This window comes from Oncorhynchus clarkii, chromosome 29 (genome assembly GCF_045791955.1).
Source record: "Oncorhynchus clarkii lewisi isolate Uvic-CL-2024 chromosome 29, UVic_Ocla_1.0, whole genome shotgun sequence".
Taxonomy (NCBI): Eukaryota; Metazoa; Chordata; class Actinopteri; order Salmoniformes; family Salmonidae; genus Oncorhynchus; species Oncorhynchus clarkii.
Window position 1 is genome coordinate 26,758,569 of NC_092175.1, and position 19,510 is coordinate 26,778,078.

General features: G+C 40.1%; 1 protein-coding gene across 1 annotated transcript; it reads left to right on the forward strand.

Annotated features, from left to right (window-relative positions):
* Positions 1-1,250: 1,250 nt before the first annotated feature.
* LOC139388749 (surfactant protein Ba) lies at positions 1,251-19,376 on the forward strand. Its single transcript, XM_071135650.1, has 12 exons — positions 1,251-1,484; positions 1,709-1,764; positions 5,754-5,828; positions 6,581-6,706; positions 6,805-6,924; positions 7,054-7,134; positions 10,895-11,078; positions 11,241-11,383; positions 11,475-11,555; positions 14,947-15,057; positions 15,280-15,350; positions 18,897-19,376. Exons 1-11 carry the CDS (start codon positions 1,430-1,432, stop codon positions 15,313-15,315), a joined length of 1,068 nt encoding a protein of 355 aa, XP_070991751.1. The 5' UTR covers positions 1,251-1,429; the 3' UTR covers positions 15,316-15,350; positions 18,897-19,376.
* Positions 19,377-19,510: the final 134 nt, after the last annotated feature.

Genomic DNA, 19,510 nt, shown 5'->3' on the forward strand with positions numbered 1-19,510 from the left:
TGCAGTGCAGGCTATACCACGGCTTTTATCCCATTATTCAGCGCTCGAACCACCCGGATTATAACACAGTATATACACTGAGTGTACAAAACATTAGGCACACCTGCTCTTTCCATGATTCAAACCATGTTTCCATCCAACCTTTTTATGCAATAAAGTACATGTTGGATAAGAAATTTCCACTTTCCAAATGTCCACAAAACAAAATACATCTTTTTGTGTTGGTAAAATGAATTATGTGCGAAATTTCAGTGGAAACCCCTTTATGTGCAAATATTACCATCATATCAAGTAAATTTGTAGTCATGTGATGTGTGGTCCTCCCACTACTAATCGTTGGGAAAGCATGCAGTTTATGGGGGCTATTACAAAATAGCCTCCAACACTATACTCAGCAAATTGGATGCAGTCTATCACAGTGCCATCCGTTTTGTCACCAAAGCCCCATATACTACCCACCACTGCGACCTGTATGCTCTTGTTGGCTGGCCCTCGCTTCATATTCGTCACCTAATCCACTGGCTCCAGGTCATCTATAAGTCTTTGCTAGGTAAAGCCCCACCTTATCTCAGCTCACTGGTCACCATAGCAGCACCCACCCGTAGCACGCGCTCCAGCAGGTATATTTCACTGGTCACCCCCAAAGCCAATTCCTCGTTTGGCCGCCTTTCCTTCCAGTTCTCTGCTGCCAATGACTGGAACGAACTGCAAAAATCCCTGAAGCTGGAGACTCATATCTCCCTCACTGGCTTTAAGCACCAGCTGTCAGAGCAGCTCACAGATCACTACACCTGTACATAGCCCATCCAACTACCTCATCACCATATTGTTATTTATTTGATTTATTTTGCTCCTTTGCACCCCAGTACCGCTACTTGCACTCATCTTCTGAACATCAATCACCCCAAACTTTTAATTTGCCATACTGTAATAATTTCACCACTATGGCCTATTTATTGCCACACACCCCTTATCTCACCTCATTTGCCCACGCTGTATATAGACTTTCTCTATTGTCTTATTGACTGTATGTTTGTTTATTCCATGTGTAACTCTGTGTTGTTGTTTGTGATGCACTGCTTTGCTTTATCTTGGCCAGGTCGCAGTTGTAAATTAAAACTTGTTCTCAACTAGCCTACCTGGTTAAATAAAGGTGAAATAAAATAAATAAAACATGGGTTTTGTTATAGCATCCAAGATACTGAAACTAAAGTTACAGCTTATATTGAATTGGGACCCTCATTACTTTTGTACAACTCAGTTCCGCAATACCAAAGAGAATACAAATAGCTTATCACACTTCAACCTGTGGTTTTCTGTCAAGCTCTGATTGGCGAGGGCTTTCTGCGGCAGCTGGCCCCTGTCTATACCCCAATCCTACATTGAGTGGTTATTCATTTTCCAAGTAGTCTTTGAAAGAGACTGACTTATGATGGCCTCTTTCAAGCTTGCACTCGTTATCTTAATTTCTTACCAGACCACAGGTATGCTATACAATTGCACACAGTTTCGGTTAATACTATAATATATGAATATGATGTTATAGTATATTTAATTCAATGTACATTATTGACATATACATTGGGTTAGGGTTGTACATTGACATATACATTCATGTTTTAACCCTAAACATGGAATTACAATATATAATCTTGTTCATGAGACATTTAGAACCATACATTTCTTCATATTTTTATCTTTCCCACAGCTTTGGCAAGGGTTGTCGGTGTGGAGGGAACACAAAACGCCTGGGACAAGCTGAAAGTAAGAACTATTTTTATTTTGAAAACAATGATTCCCCCCTTTAACCCACAAAACATAGGAATACCAGTGTATGCAACATTGTGCTGCATACTAACAACCACCTGGCAGGATTCAAAAAGCAAAGAAATATAGAGAAAAAATAGAGAAATATTATTGTGTTTTACTAAGAGAAAATTACCAGGTAATGAGCTCTATAATTAATATCATTACTACAGTATATTAATCAAATAAAGTATAAATATCAATAGCATTATCAATCAGATTAGTTCCCAGGGGTTCCCAAACTTTTTTGGCCCATGATCCAATTTTGATGAATTAATACATTTTTTGTGTTCTCACCAAAGGTGATGTAATCAACGGCCATTTTTTCTTTAATATTTTAATTGGGGGTATGGCAGTCTATTACAAATCAGTCTGACAATACCTTTGACAGTATTTCAAGTTGAATGAAGTATGTTTTTTCGCTCAAGTTTTCATGTATCAAATACAAATCTAGAGTTCAGTGGGTTTCAATCGCATGTTCAATGATTGCGTAAAATAGCAAATGTGCCTACTCTGTGCTTGGCACGTGCGCTCTAGCCAAAAACACGCAAATACAGAGCGGGTAGACTGTGCGGGTAGGCTAGTCACATTATGAGATTATTATGGATAACAGCCAGAATATTTCTATTTGTCAAACGGCAGTCAAGCATCGATCATCATGTCACCAGATTAAGACCCTAAATAGTTATTGGAAAGGAGCATCAAACTCATCGCCGTGCACTTTCACCACCCTCTGAAGTTCATCATAAACTATTTAATATGTAGTTTAAAAACTGCATGGTTTTCCGAGTAGGCCTATTAGTGGGAGTACCACACAACATGTCATCGCGTGATTCCAAGTTTACTTCGATATGATGGTTATTATTTCAATATTTGCACATAAACTCGTTTCCAACGCCTTTTCTCGAATCATTTATTTTACCGACAGAAAAAAATAACTAACAAATGATCTGTTGGCATTTATACAATTGTACCGAAACGTTCTATTTCAATCACAGCTGCCTTGATTTTTTCTCATACAGTATGACTTTACTTGCATAAAAACTGTAGATGGAAACTTTTCTCCCAGTCTGATTTAGTGCCTGGTCTTGTCTTCTCTGTTCAGTGGGGGTAGGTGCCGTTTAAAATGAGGGAGGATAATTGTATATTTTATGAGTATGGCCTTATTTTTATTAGAGCATATTGGATGACTGTCATTCATATTCCATTCACCCAGTTCAATGTAACAGTGATAGGTTTATGCTACTACATGATACTCAAAATGTCCCTGTTCCCATCATGAGGTTGCTACAACCTAGCCTATGAATGAATGTTTATAATGTAGGTGCTGTACAGGTTGAGAACTGAGTAATCAAGATGACACACAGTAACACATTCAATACCGCCTTGCACACTCTTGCTTGCATCTAGCTGATCTAGGGTGTAATCATTAGTCCAACAGTTGCAAATGAGAGTTTCTATTGGAATAATTCAGGTATGTTTATCCCTGTTTCGTTCCATTTGCTTCCGTTTAAGAAACGTTTTTCAACAGAATTGGTGGAATGAATACTCCCCAGATAACACGCATTCACAGTTGACTTTCATAGCAACCATATAAAAACAGCATGATCACTTTGCTCCTTGAATATATAATTCCTTCTCGCAACCTTCCTAAGTCAAACCTTCATATCATGACTGACCATCATTGTCACCTCATAGTCAACATACACAACATGACCAACAGTATGTGGACACCTGCTCGTCGAGCATCTCATTCCAAAATCATGGGCATTAATATAAAGTTGGTCCCCCTTTACTGCTATAACAGCCTCCACACTTCCGCGAAGGCTTTCCACGAGATGTTGGAACATTGCAGGGACTTGCTTCCATTCAGCCACAAAACATTAGTGAGGTCCGGCAATGAGGTTGGAATCTGTGCCTTGGTTAGCGTGCACTGCGCCCGGCCCGCTACAGGAGTCGCTGGTGCGCAATTCTTCCACACCGATCTCTACAAACCATTTTTGTATGGACCCCGCTTTGTGCATGTGGACAATGTCATGCTGAAACAGGAAAGGGCCTTCACCAAACTGTTGCCACAAAGTTGGAAGCACAGAATCATCTAGAATGTCATTGTATGCTGTAGCGCCTCCCGGGTGGCGCAGTGGTTAAGGGCGCTGTACTGCAGCGCCAGCTGTACCACCAGAGACTCTGTGTTCGCTCCCAGGCTCTGTCAGTAACCGGCTGCGACCGGGAGGTCCGTGGGGCGACGCACAATTGACCTAGTGTCGTGAGGGTTTGGCCGGCAGGGATATCCTTGTCTCATCGCGCACCAGTGACTCCTCTGGCGGGTTGGGTGCAGTGTGCGCTAACCAAGGTTGCCAGGTGCACAGTGTTTCCTCTGACACATTGGTGCGGCTGGCTTCCGGGTTGGATGAACGCTGTGTTAAGAAGAAGTGCGGCTTGGTTGGGTTGTGTATCGGAGGATGCATGACTTTCAACCTTTGTCTCTCTCGAGCCCGTACAGGAGTTGTAGCGATGAGACAAGATAGTAACTACTAACAATTGAAATTAGGGAGAAAAAGGGGTAACATTCAAAAAAACATTTTTTTTTAAAGTAATAAAGATTTCCCTTCCCTGGAACTGAGGGGCCTAGCCCGAACCATGAAAAACAGCCCCAGACCATTATTTCTCCTCCACTAAACGTTACAGTTGGCACTATGCATTGGGGCAGGTAGCGTTCTCTTGGCATTCACCAAACCCAGAGTTGTCTGTTGGACTGCCAGATGGTGAATTGTGATTCATCACTGAAGAGAACGAGTTTCCACTGCTCCAGAGTCCAATGGCGGTGAGCTTTACACCACTCCAGGACGTCCTCCGGAAGTTGTCATAATTACGTACGTCTGTGGAAGGGGGTGAGAACCAAGAGCCTCCTAGGTTTTTTTATTAAAGTCAATGTACCCAGAGGAAGCCAGAAGCCAGAAGCCAGCTGTCCTCCGGCTACACCATGGTGCTACCCTATAGACGGCTGCTGTGGCTACTGTAGACCTTCATTACAAAACACTGTTTTAATCAATTATTTATTGACGTGAATATATTTAGAATAGTTTTATCTAAAAATGATCACTTTTTCTCCCCAATTTCATGGTATCCAATTGTTAGTAGCTACTATCTTGTCTCATCGCTACAACTCCCGTGCGTCCTCTGAAACACAACCCAACCGCACTGTTTCTTAACACAGTGAGCATCCAACCCGGAAGCCAGCCGCACCAATGTGTCGGAGGAAACACCGTGCACCTGGCGACCTTGGTTAGCGTGCACTGCGCCCGGCCCGCTACAGGAGTCGCTGGTGCGCAATGAGACAAGGAAATCCCTACTGGCCAAACCCGGACAACGCTAGGCCAATTGTGCATTGCCCCACAGACCTCCCGGTCGCAGCTGGTTGCGACAGAGCCTGGGCGCGAACCCAGAGTCTCTGGGGGCACAGCTAGCGCTGCACCACCCGGGAGTCAGGATAACTTTTTAAATGTGTCATTATTTTTATGAAATTCACTGAGGAGGATAGTCCTCCCCTTCCTCCTATGAGGAACCTCCACTGACCCTGTTCTAATGAAGCTTGTGGGCATTGTATAGGGAAACAGAAGACACATACATGTTCTTGAGAATGTTATCTTTCAGTGATGGGGTCATAATATTTTGTGTCTTAATAAGAACCGAGCCAATTTCACTTCTGTTTTCTTTAAAACAAATGTTCAGTCTATAGACTATAGAATCAGGTATAAATGAGAGGAGACATGTTTTGCAACACAAAATACTATTTCATAGAAATCCAGCACTGCTTTTCAGGGAGTACCTTCAGGAATAATGTCAACTTCCACTTATATACTAAGTAGAATAAATGGATGTCTTTGCCTCAGTATCCCGCCACAGCTTTTAGTTGGCATTCTTCTCTTTCCCTCTCTTCCGCTCAGAAAGGGGACAGCTGCCAGGACTGTACTCAAATAATTGAACTCCTTAAAGACCTTATCTCCAACCCGGACATACAGGTGAATGCATCGACAGAACATGCACCCCTGAACCATACATACCATACATTTGAATCATTCATAATAACACCCAGAAACATACAGTGGGGCAAAAAAGTATTTAGTCAGCCACCAATTGTGCAAGTTCTCCCACTTAAAAAGATGAGAGAGGCCTGTAATTCATCATAGGTACACTTCAACTATGACAGACAAAATTAGAAGAAAAATCCAGAAAATCACATTGTAGGATTTTTGAGGAATTTGTTTGCAAATTATGGTGGAAAATAAGTATATAACCATCACATCAGTACTACTTGTATGTGCATATGATGCTCATTCACCTGGGTCAGTTTTTCTTCCTATTTGTGGCTGCAGATAGAGCATTCAGGTTTCTTTTCCGCAAACAATGAAAAACAACAGACACTTTCAGTTCCTGAAATGGTTTTCACCTGTTTTTTCCCACAAACCCTCACTCAACACAAGTGGTACAGTTTGTGTTTCTGTTCTACGTTGCTGTTTTGGAGAGTTAGAAAGCCACTTCCTCTTTTCTATATAAAAGTAACTATAAAAGCAGTTCACAGTGTATTTCTGACTTCTAAGTTCCCCTTTCCTCTGAGGCTGGTCAGGCACTTCGGTCTGTGTAATCTCACCCCTGTACTTCACTGTAGCTTTTAATACATATTCTAATATGTCTTAATGATTGTAAAACACATCATTTACTTAATGTGCCTCAAAATGATTTCAACTGATGCCTCCCACTCCTCCATCCCCAGACCGAGATTAGGGGCGAATTGGAGAAACTATGTGACCTCATGCCAGGCCCTGCGTCCCCCAAACTGTGCCGGGAGCAAGTGGATAAGAACCTCCCCCTGGTCATCACCTTCTTGACCAGCTTCTTCGTACGTGCTGATGGGAGGTTGAGAAAGATCCTGGTTTGTAATTTGTTATATAATTCTGACTGAATGAGCCTGAATTGAGCCTCTCTCCTCTCCCACAGAAACCCACTGAGGTGTGTACCGTGTTGGGACTGTGTGGCTCCCAGTCAGACAGCCAGCAGCAGAGCCTGCTGACCGATCACGTTCAAGCGGGTCTGAAGTCAGCCATGACAATGACAAAGGTGAGACAGAAAGAACAGGACTAATGCACTCTCTCTCTGACCTCTACTCTGTGTCCCGCTGACTTTTTTTGTTTGTCTGTCTTTATCTTGTTCTCTTTCTCCCTGTTTTCTTTCTGTTTTGTCTACTAGGTGCAGTTCTCGCCAGAATGTACCTTCTGCATTTATCTTATCAAGTCACTGGAGAGTATGCTGCCGAAAATAAGGACTGAGGTAAGGCATGCCATAGAAATATAATTAGTGCAGGGATCATCAACTAGATTCAGCCACGGCATGCACACAGGAACACACACACCCCAGCTGTTGTTCATATCTTAAAAATACTGTTACTCAATCGAGGGGTTGCCTGTGTTAGTGTTATCTTTTTTTCAATCACTTTGGCACATTTTTCAGATGTAAGTTGTATATTTTCAAAACTCTTAGAAGAAAACTATAAACTAATAACACTTGTTATGTTCAGAACCTTTGATTGTGTATTCACAGAGGTTAGGGTTAGGGTTAGGGTTCACCCCTGAGTCATTCATGCAAAATTAATGAAATACCATGAGAACATTCAATTTAGTCACCAATATATCAGGCTCACCGTTTAGTCATTTTAACTACCATTTAGTCCAATACCAAAAAATACAAAACTGTTATTTTTGAAATGCTGAATAGAAAGAATAGTAGACGGTAAATATCATTTTCCATACAGTATTTGACTATAACTTGCAAAAAAATATATAATTTGTATCCAATGGCAGATTGTGAGCATGTTGAGAAATATGTCTGTCAGATTTACATGTTATTATTCTTATATTGTAAATAGGTAGGACAAATCATCAGAAATGGGGGTATTGTAAAGGAGTTGGCTACTTGTAACGGTTTTCTTGACTTGAAGGAGAGGCGGACCAAAGCGCAGCGTGGTTATTTTGATTCATGTTTAATAAATCACTTCACATGAACAAACTAACAAAAACAGTCCTATCTGGTGCAAACACAGAGACAGGAACAATCACCCACAAACACACAGTGAAACCCAGGCTACCTAAGTATGATTCTCAATCAGAGACAACTAATGACACCTGCCTCTGATTGAGAACCATACTAGGCCGAAACATAGAAATACCCAAATCATAGAAAAACAAACATAGACTGCCCACCCCAACTCACGCCCTGACCATACTAAATAATGACAAAACAAAGGAAATAAAGGTCAGAACGTGACACTACTGTAGAAACGTAGCGCGGTGTTGTATGTTATTTATGCCCCATGCTACATTTTACAAGATCACCTTATCTACGGGATTTGTCAAATGATACAGTATCGCCTGTCTATCTGCTTGAAATTCATCAGCTTACAGTGTATCAATGAAATTCAGATAATGAGTGGACTATATAATGGTAGCACATAGAGTGACTCTTTCCACTTCCTATTGAAGCACACTGGCACATACATATATGATTTGGTTTACCTTCCATCATAAATTGATGTCAGATTGAGACATTTATGAGGCAAACATATATACATTTACAGTGTTCAGCAGTTGTCAAACTATACTGTATATGCTAACTACAAGCAATACATCATTTTGGTTCAGTAGTTACCCGTTTTGAACAGTTTGATTAAGTTATTGTCTAATTATTTGTATTGTTAACAACAAATAATACAATCAAATCAAAAGTCAAGTGAATGTTGCATTTTGAAAAGCAGATACTTCGGTTGATTATGCATCAAAATTGAAAGAGTGATGAACAAGTGACTTTATTTGTAGTTCTCAGTCAATTACAAATGTGCTTAGAGTTTTAAAAACTTTAGTCATTTTGATGATTTTTGTGTTTAGTATTGTGAAAATTGTACCAAAGTGATCAGAAAAATTTAACCGTTTTTTACTGTATTATGGTGAAAATGTGGTGAATTTTCAGAACTCTTAGAACTCCACACTGGTAACACTTGTAAATTACAGTACATTACACTGTTTTCATATTAGGTACACTATCCCATGTGGGATCAAAGGTGTGATCAAATGAAGGAAACATCGTTTAGCAGGCACTAAATTGCATCAAGCCTGTCTTGAGCATTTGGACATAGGTTCTCATCGAAATCAAAATAAATATCCTTATTGTTCATGCACCTTTTAGCATTGCAAATCAAAGTCTGATTTAGGTCTGGTTTGAAATCATTGCATGCCTCATCCATGGCCTGAAGGAGGGTGGTACGCTTACGGGATGGCAATCATACATCTTCCACCTGTATTGTAATCATGTATTGTATTTTACAGTATTGTATTGTACTTCTGTATTGTATTGGTCCGGTCCTGTACGTGGCTTAGTTCATTAGAACACAGCACTAGCAACACCAGAGTTGTGGGTTTGATTCCCACTAGGGTCACATACCAAAATGTGTAGACTGTTGTCACTTTGGATTAAAGTGTCTGCTATGTAAATGGCATGTATTACAGTACTGGGGGATGCATTTATTTCTTGTTTTGGACTTTCTGGATGATTTGCATATTGGTATTGTATTGATATTCTATCACTGCACTGTTGGAGTTACAAATACAAGCATTTCACTGCACCTGCTGTAACATCTGCTAATCTGTGGATGCGACCAATAAACTTTGATTTATTACGTACAGTATATATCTGATCTTGCCAATGTCAGATTTTTTTTAATGTACTGTGAAGTAAAATCATCATAATCATCATCATAGTAGTACATTTGAGTATACAGTAAATCATACTTTTTATGTTTCTACTTTACAGACATATTTGAATGATGTAGTTCTCAAAATTTGTAGTAGACAAAACAGTTGACATGTCAAATCTATAGGTTTACCAAATGTTTAAGTGATCGTCAATTCAGAGCAGTCAGATTAAGTTATAGTAAATTCATTTTAACAAAAGAGGAGAGAATCATATCAAAAGTAATGTGAGCATTGCATTGTGAAAGGCAATGACTTTTATATGAACATGTATTGCAATGTGAAATGTATTTCTAGATGATTAGGTTTGATGAAAAGGTGACTGTATGATTTTGTGTTTTGTAATTAGTCATTTGAAAATGTGTTTGGAGTTTTGAAACAACTGCCTTTTTGATGTTTTTTTACTAATAGTTGTAAAAATTGCAGGTAGATTCTTTGATTTTTTTTGCATGGACATTGATTTTATGCTACACAAATGTAAATAACATGACATTTTTCTAAACTAATCCAATCTGTTAGTAGTTAGATTTATTGCACCCGTTGCTGAGATGGTCGTTCCAGTTTAGATAGTTTAGGTAGTCTACATTTTTTTCGAGCCCTACCTTGGCAGTCATTCTAAATGCAGGTTGCAGGTGAAAAGTTACAATTGTTGGATATCCTCAATCTGGCTAGAATTCAATAGGATTTACACATCATTTTGCAAGCCAGCATAATGTGATGTAGCCAGTTTATAAACTAGTTAACTGTTAGAGTAAAATTCAAAATTCCAAAATACACTGTATCAGTGAACACCATAGGAGTGTACCTTACACACTGAGTTAGTGTAACATTTTAATGCCACTGGTGTTAGAAACTATCAGTTGGAACACACTAAAAGAGTGTTGTCTTCACCCAATATAGTGTTCAATACCTACATCGCTGGTGTTGGGAAATATACACTGTAACACTGTTAAAAGGGCAACACTTTGATAAGTCTTCATAAAAATATGTTCTGGTGGTTCTCATGTAAACACTTAAAAAGCATTCAATTGTACACCCACAGTGTTAAGCTTACCAATCAGAGTTTGCTGTGCACTAACACACACATTTGTATCCAAAGCAACTAGGGTTAAGTGCCTTGCTCAAGGTCACATTGACAGATTTTTCATCTAGACAGCTTGGGGATTTGAACCAAGCAACCTTTTGGTTACTGACCTAACACACTTAACTGCTAGGCTACCTGCCACCCTACATGTGCGTACACACAAACAATATTTTTCCCAATGCCCTGTATCTGTTTCCCCTCCCAGATGGCTGTAATTGATCTGCTGGGGAAGGTGTGTGGTATTCTACCCATGTCCTACAGGAAGCAGTGTGAGAACCTGATAGAGAAGTATGGTAAGATGCTGATGGACATGCTCCTGACCTACGCCACCCCTGAGGTCATATGCACCCTCGTCGAAGCCTGTCATGGCATGGATACGCCTGTCCTGGGTGAGTTCATGACCACTTCATCGTTCATCCCTCCTGCCCTGCTTTGCATCACCACCATATAATCACTTTTCTCTCTATCATTTCCTCTTCTATATTATCCTCTGTTTTGAAATGTCTCTCTCTTCTTTCCCTCTCTCCTCTCCCTCTTTCTCTCCCTCTCAGAGAGTGCTCCTCTGTCTGACTGTGACTCCTGTCTGACCCTGGCGGTTCTGACTCATCTACAGCTGGGCTCCAATGCTTCAGAGCCCCAGACCTCCTCCTTCCTGGCCTCTGTCTGCCAGCTCCACCCCAAGGCCCTTCCCAAGGTCAGCCCTGCCCCCTGATCTACATCTCCCTCATCTCACATAGAAGCCTTATAGGAGCCTCTGGGCTCATGTCTTATTTCTCTCTTTTCAGTGTAATGGCTTTACCCAGCGTCATGGGCACCAGCTGAAGGGGGTTCTGGGTAAACCAGAGTCAGCCCTTGATGTGTGTGAGGTATGTCATGTTTAGATTCACTCGACTACACACTGTAACGTAACATGAGAGTCACTAAGGATCTGACCCTTTTTTCAATTATCGCCTAAAAAGACATACCCAAATCTAACTGTCTGTAGCTCAAGACCTGAAGCAAGGATATGCATATTTTTGATACCATTTTGAAAGGAAACACTTTGAAGTGTGTGGAAATGTGAAATTAATGTAAGAGAATATAACACATTAGATCTGGTAAAGGATCATACAAAGAACAAAACATGCGTTTTTTTGTATTTTTTTATACCATCATCTTTGAAATGAAGAGAAAGGCAATAATGTGTTATTCCAGCCCAGGCGCTATTAATATTTTGCCCACTAGTTGCCAGCAGTGTATGTGCAAAGTTATAGAATGATCAAATCAAATCAAATCAAATCACCAAATCAAAATCAAACCATCAAATCAAATCAAATCAAAGAGGAACCAGGCTATGTGGGGTGGCCAGTCCTCTTCTGGCTGTGCCGGGTGGAGATTATAACAGAACGTGGCCAAGATGTTCAAATATTCATAAATGACCAGCATGGTCAAATAATAATAATCACAGGCAGAACAGTTGACACTGGAGCAGCAGCACGGCCAGGTGGACAGCAAGGAGTCATCATGTCAGGTAGTCCTGAGACATGGTCCTAGGGCTCAGGTCCTCCGAGAGAGAGAAAGAAAGAGAGAATTAGAGAGAGCATACATAAATTCACACAGGACACCGGATAGGACAGGAGAAGTACTCCAGATATAACAAACTGACACTAGCCCCCCGAAACATAAACTACTGCAGCATAAATACTAGAGGCTGAGACAGGAGGGGTCAGGAGACACTGTGGCCCCATCCGAGGACACCCCCGGACAGGGCCAAACAGGAAGGATATAACCCCACCCACTTTGCCAAAGCACAGCCCCCACACCACTAGAGGGATATCTTCAACCACCAACTTACCATCCTGAGACGAGTATAGCCCACAAAGATCTCCGCCACGGCACAACCCAAGGGGGGGCGCCAACCCAGACAGGAAGATCACATCAGTGACTCAACCCACTCAAGTGACGCACCCCTCCTAGGGACGGTATGAAAGAGCCCTAGTAAGCCAGTGACACTGCCCCTGTAATAGGGTTAGAGGCAGAGAATCCCAGTGGAAAGAGGGGAACCGGCCAGGCAGAGACAGCAAGGGCGGTTCGTTGCTCCAGAGCCTTTCCGTTCACCTTCACACTCCTGGGCCAGACTACACTCAATCATATGACCCACTGAAGAGATGAGTCTTCAGTAAAGACTTAAAGGTTGAGACCGAGTTTACGTCTCTCACATGGGTAGGCAGACCATTCCATAAAAATGGAGCTCTATAGGAGAAAGCCCTGCCTCCAGCTGTTTGCTTAAAAATTCTAGGGACAATTAGGAGGCCTGCGTCTTGTGACTGTAGCGTACGTCTAGGAATGTACGGCACGACCAAATCAGAGAGATAGGTAGGAGCAAGCCCATGTAATGCTTTGTAGGTTAGCAGTAAAACCTTGAAATCAGCCCTTGCCTTGACAGGAAGCCAGTGTAGGGAGGCTAGCACTGGAGTAATATGATCACATTTTTTGGTTCTAGTCAGGATTCTAGCAGCCGTATTTAGCACTAACTGAAGTTTATTTAGTGCTTTATCCGGGTAGCCGGAAAGTAGAGCATTGCAGTAGTCTAACCTAGAAGTGACAAAAGCATGGATTCATTTTTCTGCATCATTTTTGGACAGAAAGTTTCTGATTTTTGCAATGTTACGTAGATGGAAAAAAGCTGTCCTTGAAACAGTTGATATGTTCTTCAAAAGAGAGATCAGGGTCCAGAGTAACGCCGAGGTCCTTCACAGTTTTATTTGAGACGACTGTACAACCATTAAGATTAATTGTCAGATTCAACAGAAGATCTCTTTGTTTCTTGGGACCTAGAAAAGCATCTCTGTTTTGTCCGTGTTTAAAAGTAGAACGTTTGCAGCCATCCACTTCCTTATGTCTGAAACACATGCTTCTAGCGAGGGCAATTTTGGGGCTTCACCATGTTTCATTGAAATGTACAGCTGTGTGTCATCCGCATAGCAGTGAAAGTTAACATTATGTTTTCGAATTACATCCCCAAGAGGTAAAATATATAGTGAAAACAATAGTGGTCCTAAAACGGAACCTTGAGGAACACCGAGATTTACAGTTGATTTGTCAGAGGACAAACCATTCACAGAGACAAACTGATATCTTTCTGACAGATAAGATCTAAACCAGGCCAGAACTTGTCCATGTAGACCAATTTGGGTTTCCAATCTCTCCATAAGAATGTGGTGATCGATGGTATCAAAAGTAGCACTAAGCTCTAGGACCACGAGGACAGATGCAGAGCCTCGGTCTGATGCCATTAAAAGGTCATTTACCACCTTCACAAGTGCAGTCTCAATGCTATGATGGGGTCTAAAACCAGACTGAAGCATTTCGTATACATTGTTTGTCTTCCGGAAGGCAGTGAGTTGCTGCGCAATAGCCTTTTCTAAATTTTTTGAGAGGAATGGAAGATTCGATATAGGCCAATAGTTGTTTATATTTTCTGGGTCAAGGTTTGGCTTTTTCAAGAGAGGCTTTATTACTGCCACTTTTAGTGAGTTTGGTACACATCCGGTGGATAGAGAGCCGTTTATTATGTTCAACATAGGAGGGCCAAGCACAGGAAGCAGCTCTTTCAGTAGTTTAGTTGGAATAGGGTCCAGTATGCAGCTTGAAGGTTTAGAAACCATGATTATTTTCATTATTGTGTCAAGAGATATAATACTAAAACACTTGAGCATCTCTCTTGATCCTAGGTCCTGGCAGAGTTGTGCAGACTCAGGACAACTGAGCTTTGAAGGAATACGCAGATTTAAAGACGAGTCCGTAATTTGCTTTCTAATAATCATGATCTTTTCCTCAAAGAAGTTCATTAATTTATCACTGCTGAAGTGAAAGCCATCCTCTCCTGGGGAATGCTGCTTTTTAGTTAGCTTTGCGACAGTATCAAAAAGGAATTGAAGCTTTGCATATCTGTTCAAAATGTTGTATCAAGACTGTTCAAATGTGACTAATTGGTTTATTAATACATTTTCAAGTTCAGAATTGTGCACTCGACCTCAAACAATAGCATAGTATTATTTCACTGTAATAGCTACTGTGAATTGAACAGTGCAGTAAGATTAACAGGAATTTAAGCTTTCTGCCCATATCAGACATGTCTATATCCTGGGAAATGATTTTGTGACTTGCATTAGCCTACATTAGCTCAACCGTCCCGTGGGGGGACACCGATCCCGTAGAGGTTAAATCCAAATTTCTATGGGGTGGGGATGTACTTTAAGTTTGTTTGTTTCTCAGAGAGTGGGCCTGTGTGGGGGAGTGATAGAGGCAGGTGAACAGGGAGGGGACCCATGCACTCTGGGCACCAGTTACAGTTGCAGAGACCTCAAGACTGCCCTGGAATGCGGGGTAAGGCCCCTGAACGCACCAACAAAGTTGTATTTTATTTTACCTTTATTTTATCAGGGAGTCCCATTGAGACTAATGTCTCTTAAGACTAAGGGAGCATCACACAATCACACAAGAAATTACACAATAGGAAATACATCAAGAAAACACAAAAAAGTATAGTAGACATTTCATAACAGAACAAAGGTGTTTAAATCTTTGCATGCAATTTGTCTTATATAGATGGTGTCAATCTGCCAGAAGTTTGCGTGGAAGTAAGAACCTCTGCCCAGTACCTACTCTCAAAGTGGACGGTAAGTTGACTCTTGATGTACATACAGCGCCTATTAAAAGTATTCACCCGTCTTGGATTTTTTTTCACATTTGTTGCTTTACAAAGTGTGATTGAAATGGAGTTAACTATGACATTTTGCCATTGATCTACACAAAATACTCCATACAAATGTATGCAAATTAAATAACTAAAATACAGTTGTTGCATAAATATTCATCCCCTTTGTTTTGGCAAGCCTACATTAGTTCAGGAGTACAAATTGGCCACTGGACACACACACTGGTTTAATCATTTAATCAACGTCATTTGTCAACGTATTGTGACGTAGAATCAACATGGAAATACATTGGATTTGAAAAGGGTCCTCAACCAGTAAGGGAGAGGGGTAAATTGAGGGAAAGAGTTAGTTAAGCCACCCCTTGTTTCTAAGAAACCAAACACAAAATGTATAATTTGACTAAATATTTAGGAAGAGATCATCTTTTCATACAGTATTATCATTCAGTCATGGTTGAATGGATCTTTGGAAGTTTAGAAGTAGCTTAGTGATATTAATAATATACTTTTACCTTTGGATATTTTATTTTTCATGAAGAACGGTGGGTTGATCTACAAGTTAGTAATATGTTGGATTTATGTCTCCATCTCAACCAAAATTCTAAGTTGAAGAATAGGACTAAATCAAATAAAACTATATTTGAAGTGCATTTAAGTTGGATTCGATTTAGTGCTATTCATTAACTGAGAGACGTAAATCCAACATATCAATCATTATTTTGTAGACAAACTGGATTTTGAATTGTGAACATTGAATTATGAACACAACCACATATCAACATTTGAAGGAGATGTATCTTCTGCTTGGATAGTGTATACATACAGTACCAGTCAAAAGTTTGGACACATTTACTCATTCAAGGGTTTTTCTTTAATTTTACTATTTTCAACTTTGTACTTTGAAATAACACATATGGAATCATGTAGTAATCCAAAAAGTGTTAAACAAATCAAAATATATTTTATATTCTTCAAAATAGCCACCCTTTGAGTTGAAGACAGCTTTGCACACTCTTGGCATTCAAACATTCCATTTTACTATTCACATTGAAACAAGGTCAAATAATATATTTCTAATCAAAAATGAAATTCAACATACACTGAACAAAAATATCAACGCAACATGCAACCATTTCTAAGATTTTACTGAGTTACAGTTCATATAAGAAAATCAGTCATTTTAAATTAATTTATTAGGCCCTAATCTATGAATTTCACATGACTGGGAATACAGATATGCATCTGTTGGTCACCGATACCTTAAAAGTTATGGGCGTGGATCAGACGATCAGTAACCAACAACCAGTAGCAGCAACCATCTGGTGTGACCACCATTTACCTCATACAGCATGACACATCTTCACATAGAGTTGATCAGGCTGTTGATTGTGGCCTGTGGAATGTTGTTCCACTACTCTTCAATGGCTGTGCGAAGAAGCTGGATATTGGCCAGAACTGGAACACGCTGTAGTAGACGTCGATCCAGAGCATCCAAAACATGCTCAATGGGTAAGGTGGAGGAACTAGGATATTTTCAGCTTCCAGGATATGTGTACAGATTCTTGCAAAATGGGGCTGTGCATTATCATGCTGAAACATGAGGTGATGGAGGTGGATGAATGGCACGACAATGGGCCTCAGGATCTCATCACAGTATCTCTGTGCATTAAATCGCAATCGATAAAATGCAATTATGTTTGTTGTCCATAGTTTATGCCTGCCCATACCATAACCACACCGCCACCATGGGGCATTCTGTTCACAACAGTGACATCAGCAAACCGCTCGCCCACAACGCATACACGTGGTCTGCGTTTGTGCACATTTTAGAGTGGCCTTTTATTGTCCCCTGCACAAGGTGCACCTGTGTAATGACCATGCTGTTTAATCAGATTATTGATATGCCACACCTGTCAGGTGGAAGGATTATCTTGGCAAAGAAGAAAGGTTCACTAACAGGGATAGAAACAAATGTGTGCAAAATAAATGCTTTTAACACATATGGAAAGTTTCTGGGATCTTTAATTTCAGCTTGTTTATATTTTTGTTATATATTTTGTGTAAATCGCTGACAAAATATATATTTTTTATTTTATTTCACCTTTCTTTAACCAGGTAGGCTAGTTGAGAACAAGTTCTCATTATTACAATTAAATCCATTTTAATTCCACATTTTAACACACAGGGCCGGTTTAATGCAGGGGCTTACAGGAGCCCGCTCTCAATGTTCAAAATACACCAGAGAGCATAATGTAGCCACAGAGAATAACTGTGGATTAAATGTTACCTACCGCAAGCACATACAGGTAACTACCAAAATAAAGGAAACACCAACAAAGTGTTTTAATAGGGTGTTGGGCCACCACGAGCTGCCAGAACAGTTTCAATGCACCTTTGCATAGATCCTACTAGTGGATCTAAACCATGCCAGGATAATGCACCCCACACACCATGCCATATACTTTGTATCCCTCGTGTTTTTTTTATTTTGGCAGTTACAGGTATGCCTTACAATTTGGGCAGCATGCTAGCCAAATATAGAACATTGTGGCCATAGACACATTTCCACAGAAGGGTTTTGAAGCCTCTTACCCTAGAAATTTGACTGTTAAACTCATGGCTACACTAGAAATGGCTGCCAGTCCTGATTTGAATGGAACAGCCATCTATGGATTATATTTATGTTGTTGGCTGTTAATTTGCTTTTTGCAAATTTAAAAATACAATCACAGGAAAAACAGTTTGGAAAGCAAATGCCTACTGCTGAAAAGAGAAGAATAATCTGTTTGTAGATTTTTGTTTGTTTGTTGAGCGAACAGTGTCACTCTTTTTCTGAGTAGTTTATCTTGAGATATGCTATTGCCACGAACAGTGCATCGGCCATCACCGGTAAGTACTAGCCTAGGCTTCTTCATCATTGGGTGAGTCTACTATTTAGTAGCCAACTGTAGCCTATAATATACTGTAAATTTAACCTGGTCATTCTGTCATGGAAAGAGCAGATGTTGGTAATGTTTTGTATACTCAGTGTATTTCCTCCTAATATTGTATGCTTCATTGGCCACAAGGCCAGATTGTTTTTATTGATAAATTTGACACTGTCAGAGTAGCCACTCTCAGTCATTTGCTTGGCATTAAGAGATTCTGGTAATGTTATGTAGAATTGCATGAAAAGGCACATTTTCCAGAAGCAGCAAAAAAAAAAAGTGGAAATCTACTCAATTGTAGCCAATGCTTTATTACAATGGGACTTTTTCTTCAAGGGTACATTTATCACAACTAATTGCATTTTTGTGCACGGATTGGGTTTACAAAACATTAGGATGTGTCAGGAAGGGGGGGGGGGGTTATATAAAACAAAGACACGGGGCCTGATTTATTAAACCGACCCTAGTAACACATATGAATAAATCTTATGATAGGCATGCTATTTAGGTTTCAGATGAACTGGTTGTCACACACAAACGACTCGGTTTGTAAATAAATGTTCCGCCCACTCTCTTTTCAGATTGATAATCCAAGACTTTGAGAGAGCCTGAGGCCTTTGCAACAATGGAAGATCCCAAAGCTTTCAACATCAAATGACAAATATTCTATGTGTCAATATTTTTTTCTAGATGATAACACTTCTTTAACACATGAACATTGCACTGAATATTTTGCCAATGGATATAATTTTATAAAACTCTTCTATACTTTCTTGCGGGCAGCACAGTCAGTATTAAATGAATGCATTCCTGCGAGCTAGGGATTAAGAGAACATGATAAAGACATTGAAACTATTGAGACATTATATTAGCAGTAAAGGTGGTCTACAAAGCTAAATGTACTAGGAAAATGTTCAGATGACCGTGCTTGTGATTTTAGCTTTACATGTGACTTCAATCCTCATATGAATATTAATTGTGTTCTTCATGCTCATTCTTTTATGGTTACTGACATTATCAAAATCAAATCACGTCATAAATAAAATAACTTTCCCCATTGACTGACCCTTTCATGGAAATCATTTCTACAAACAGCAGCAATTGTGTAGTGAAATTCCAAACATTGTACATTACATTGTGTCCTCATTAGGGACATGAGTCTACCTCTCCCAAATAATGTATTTCTGTTTAAGTA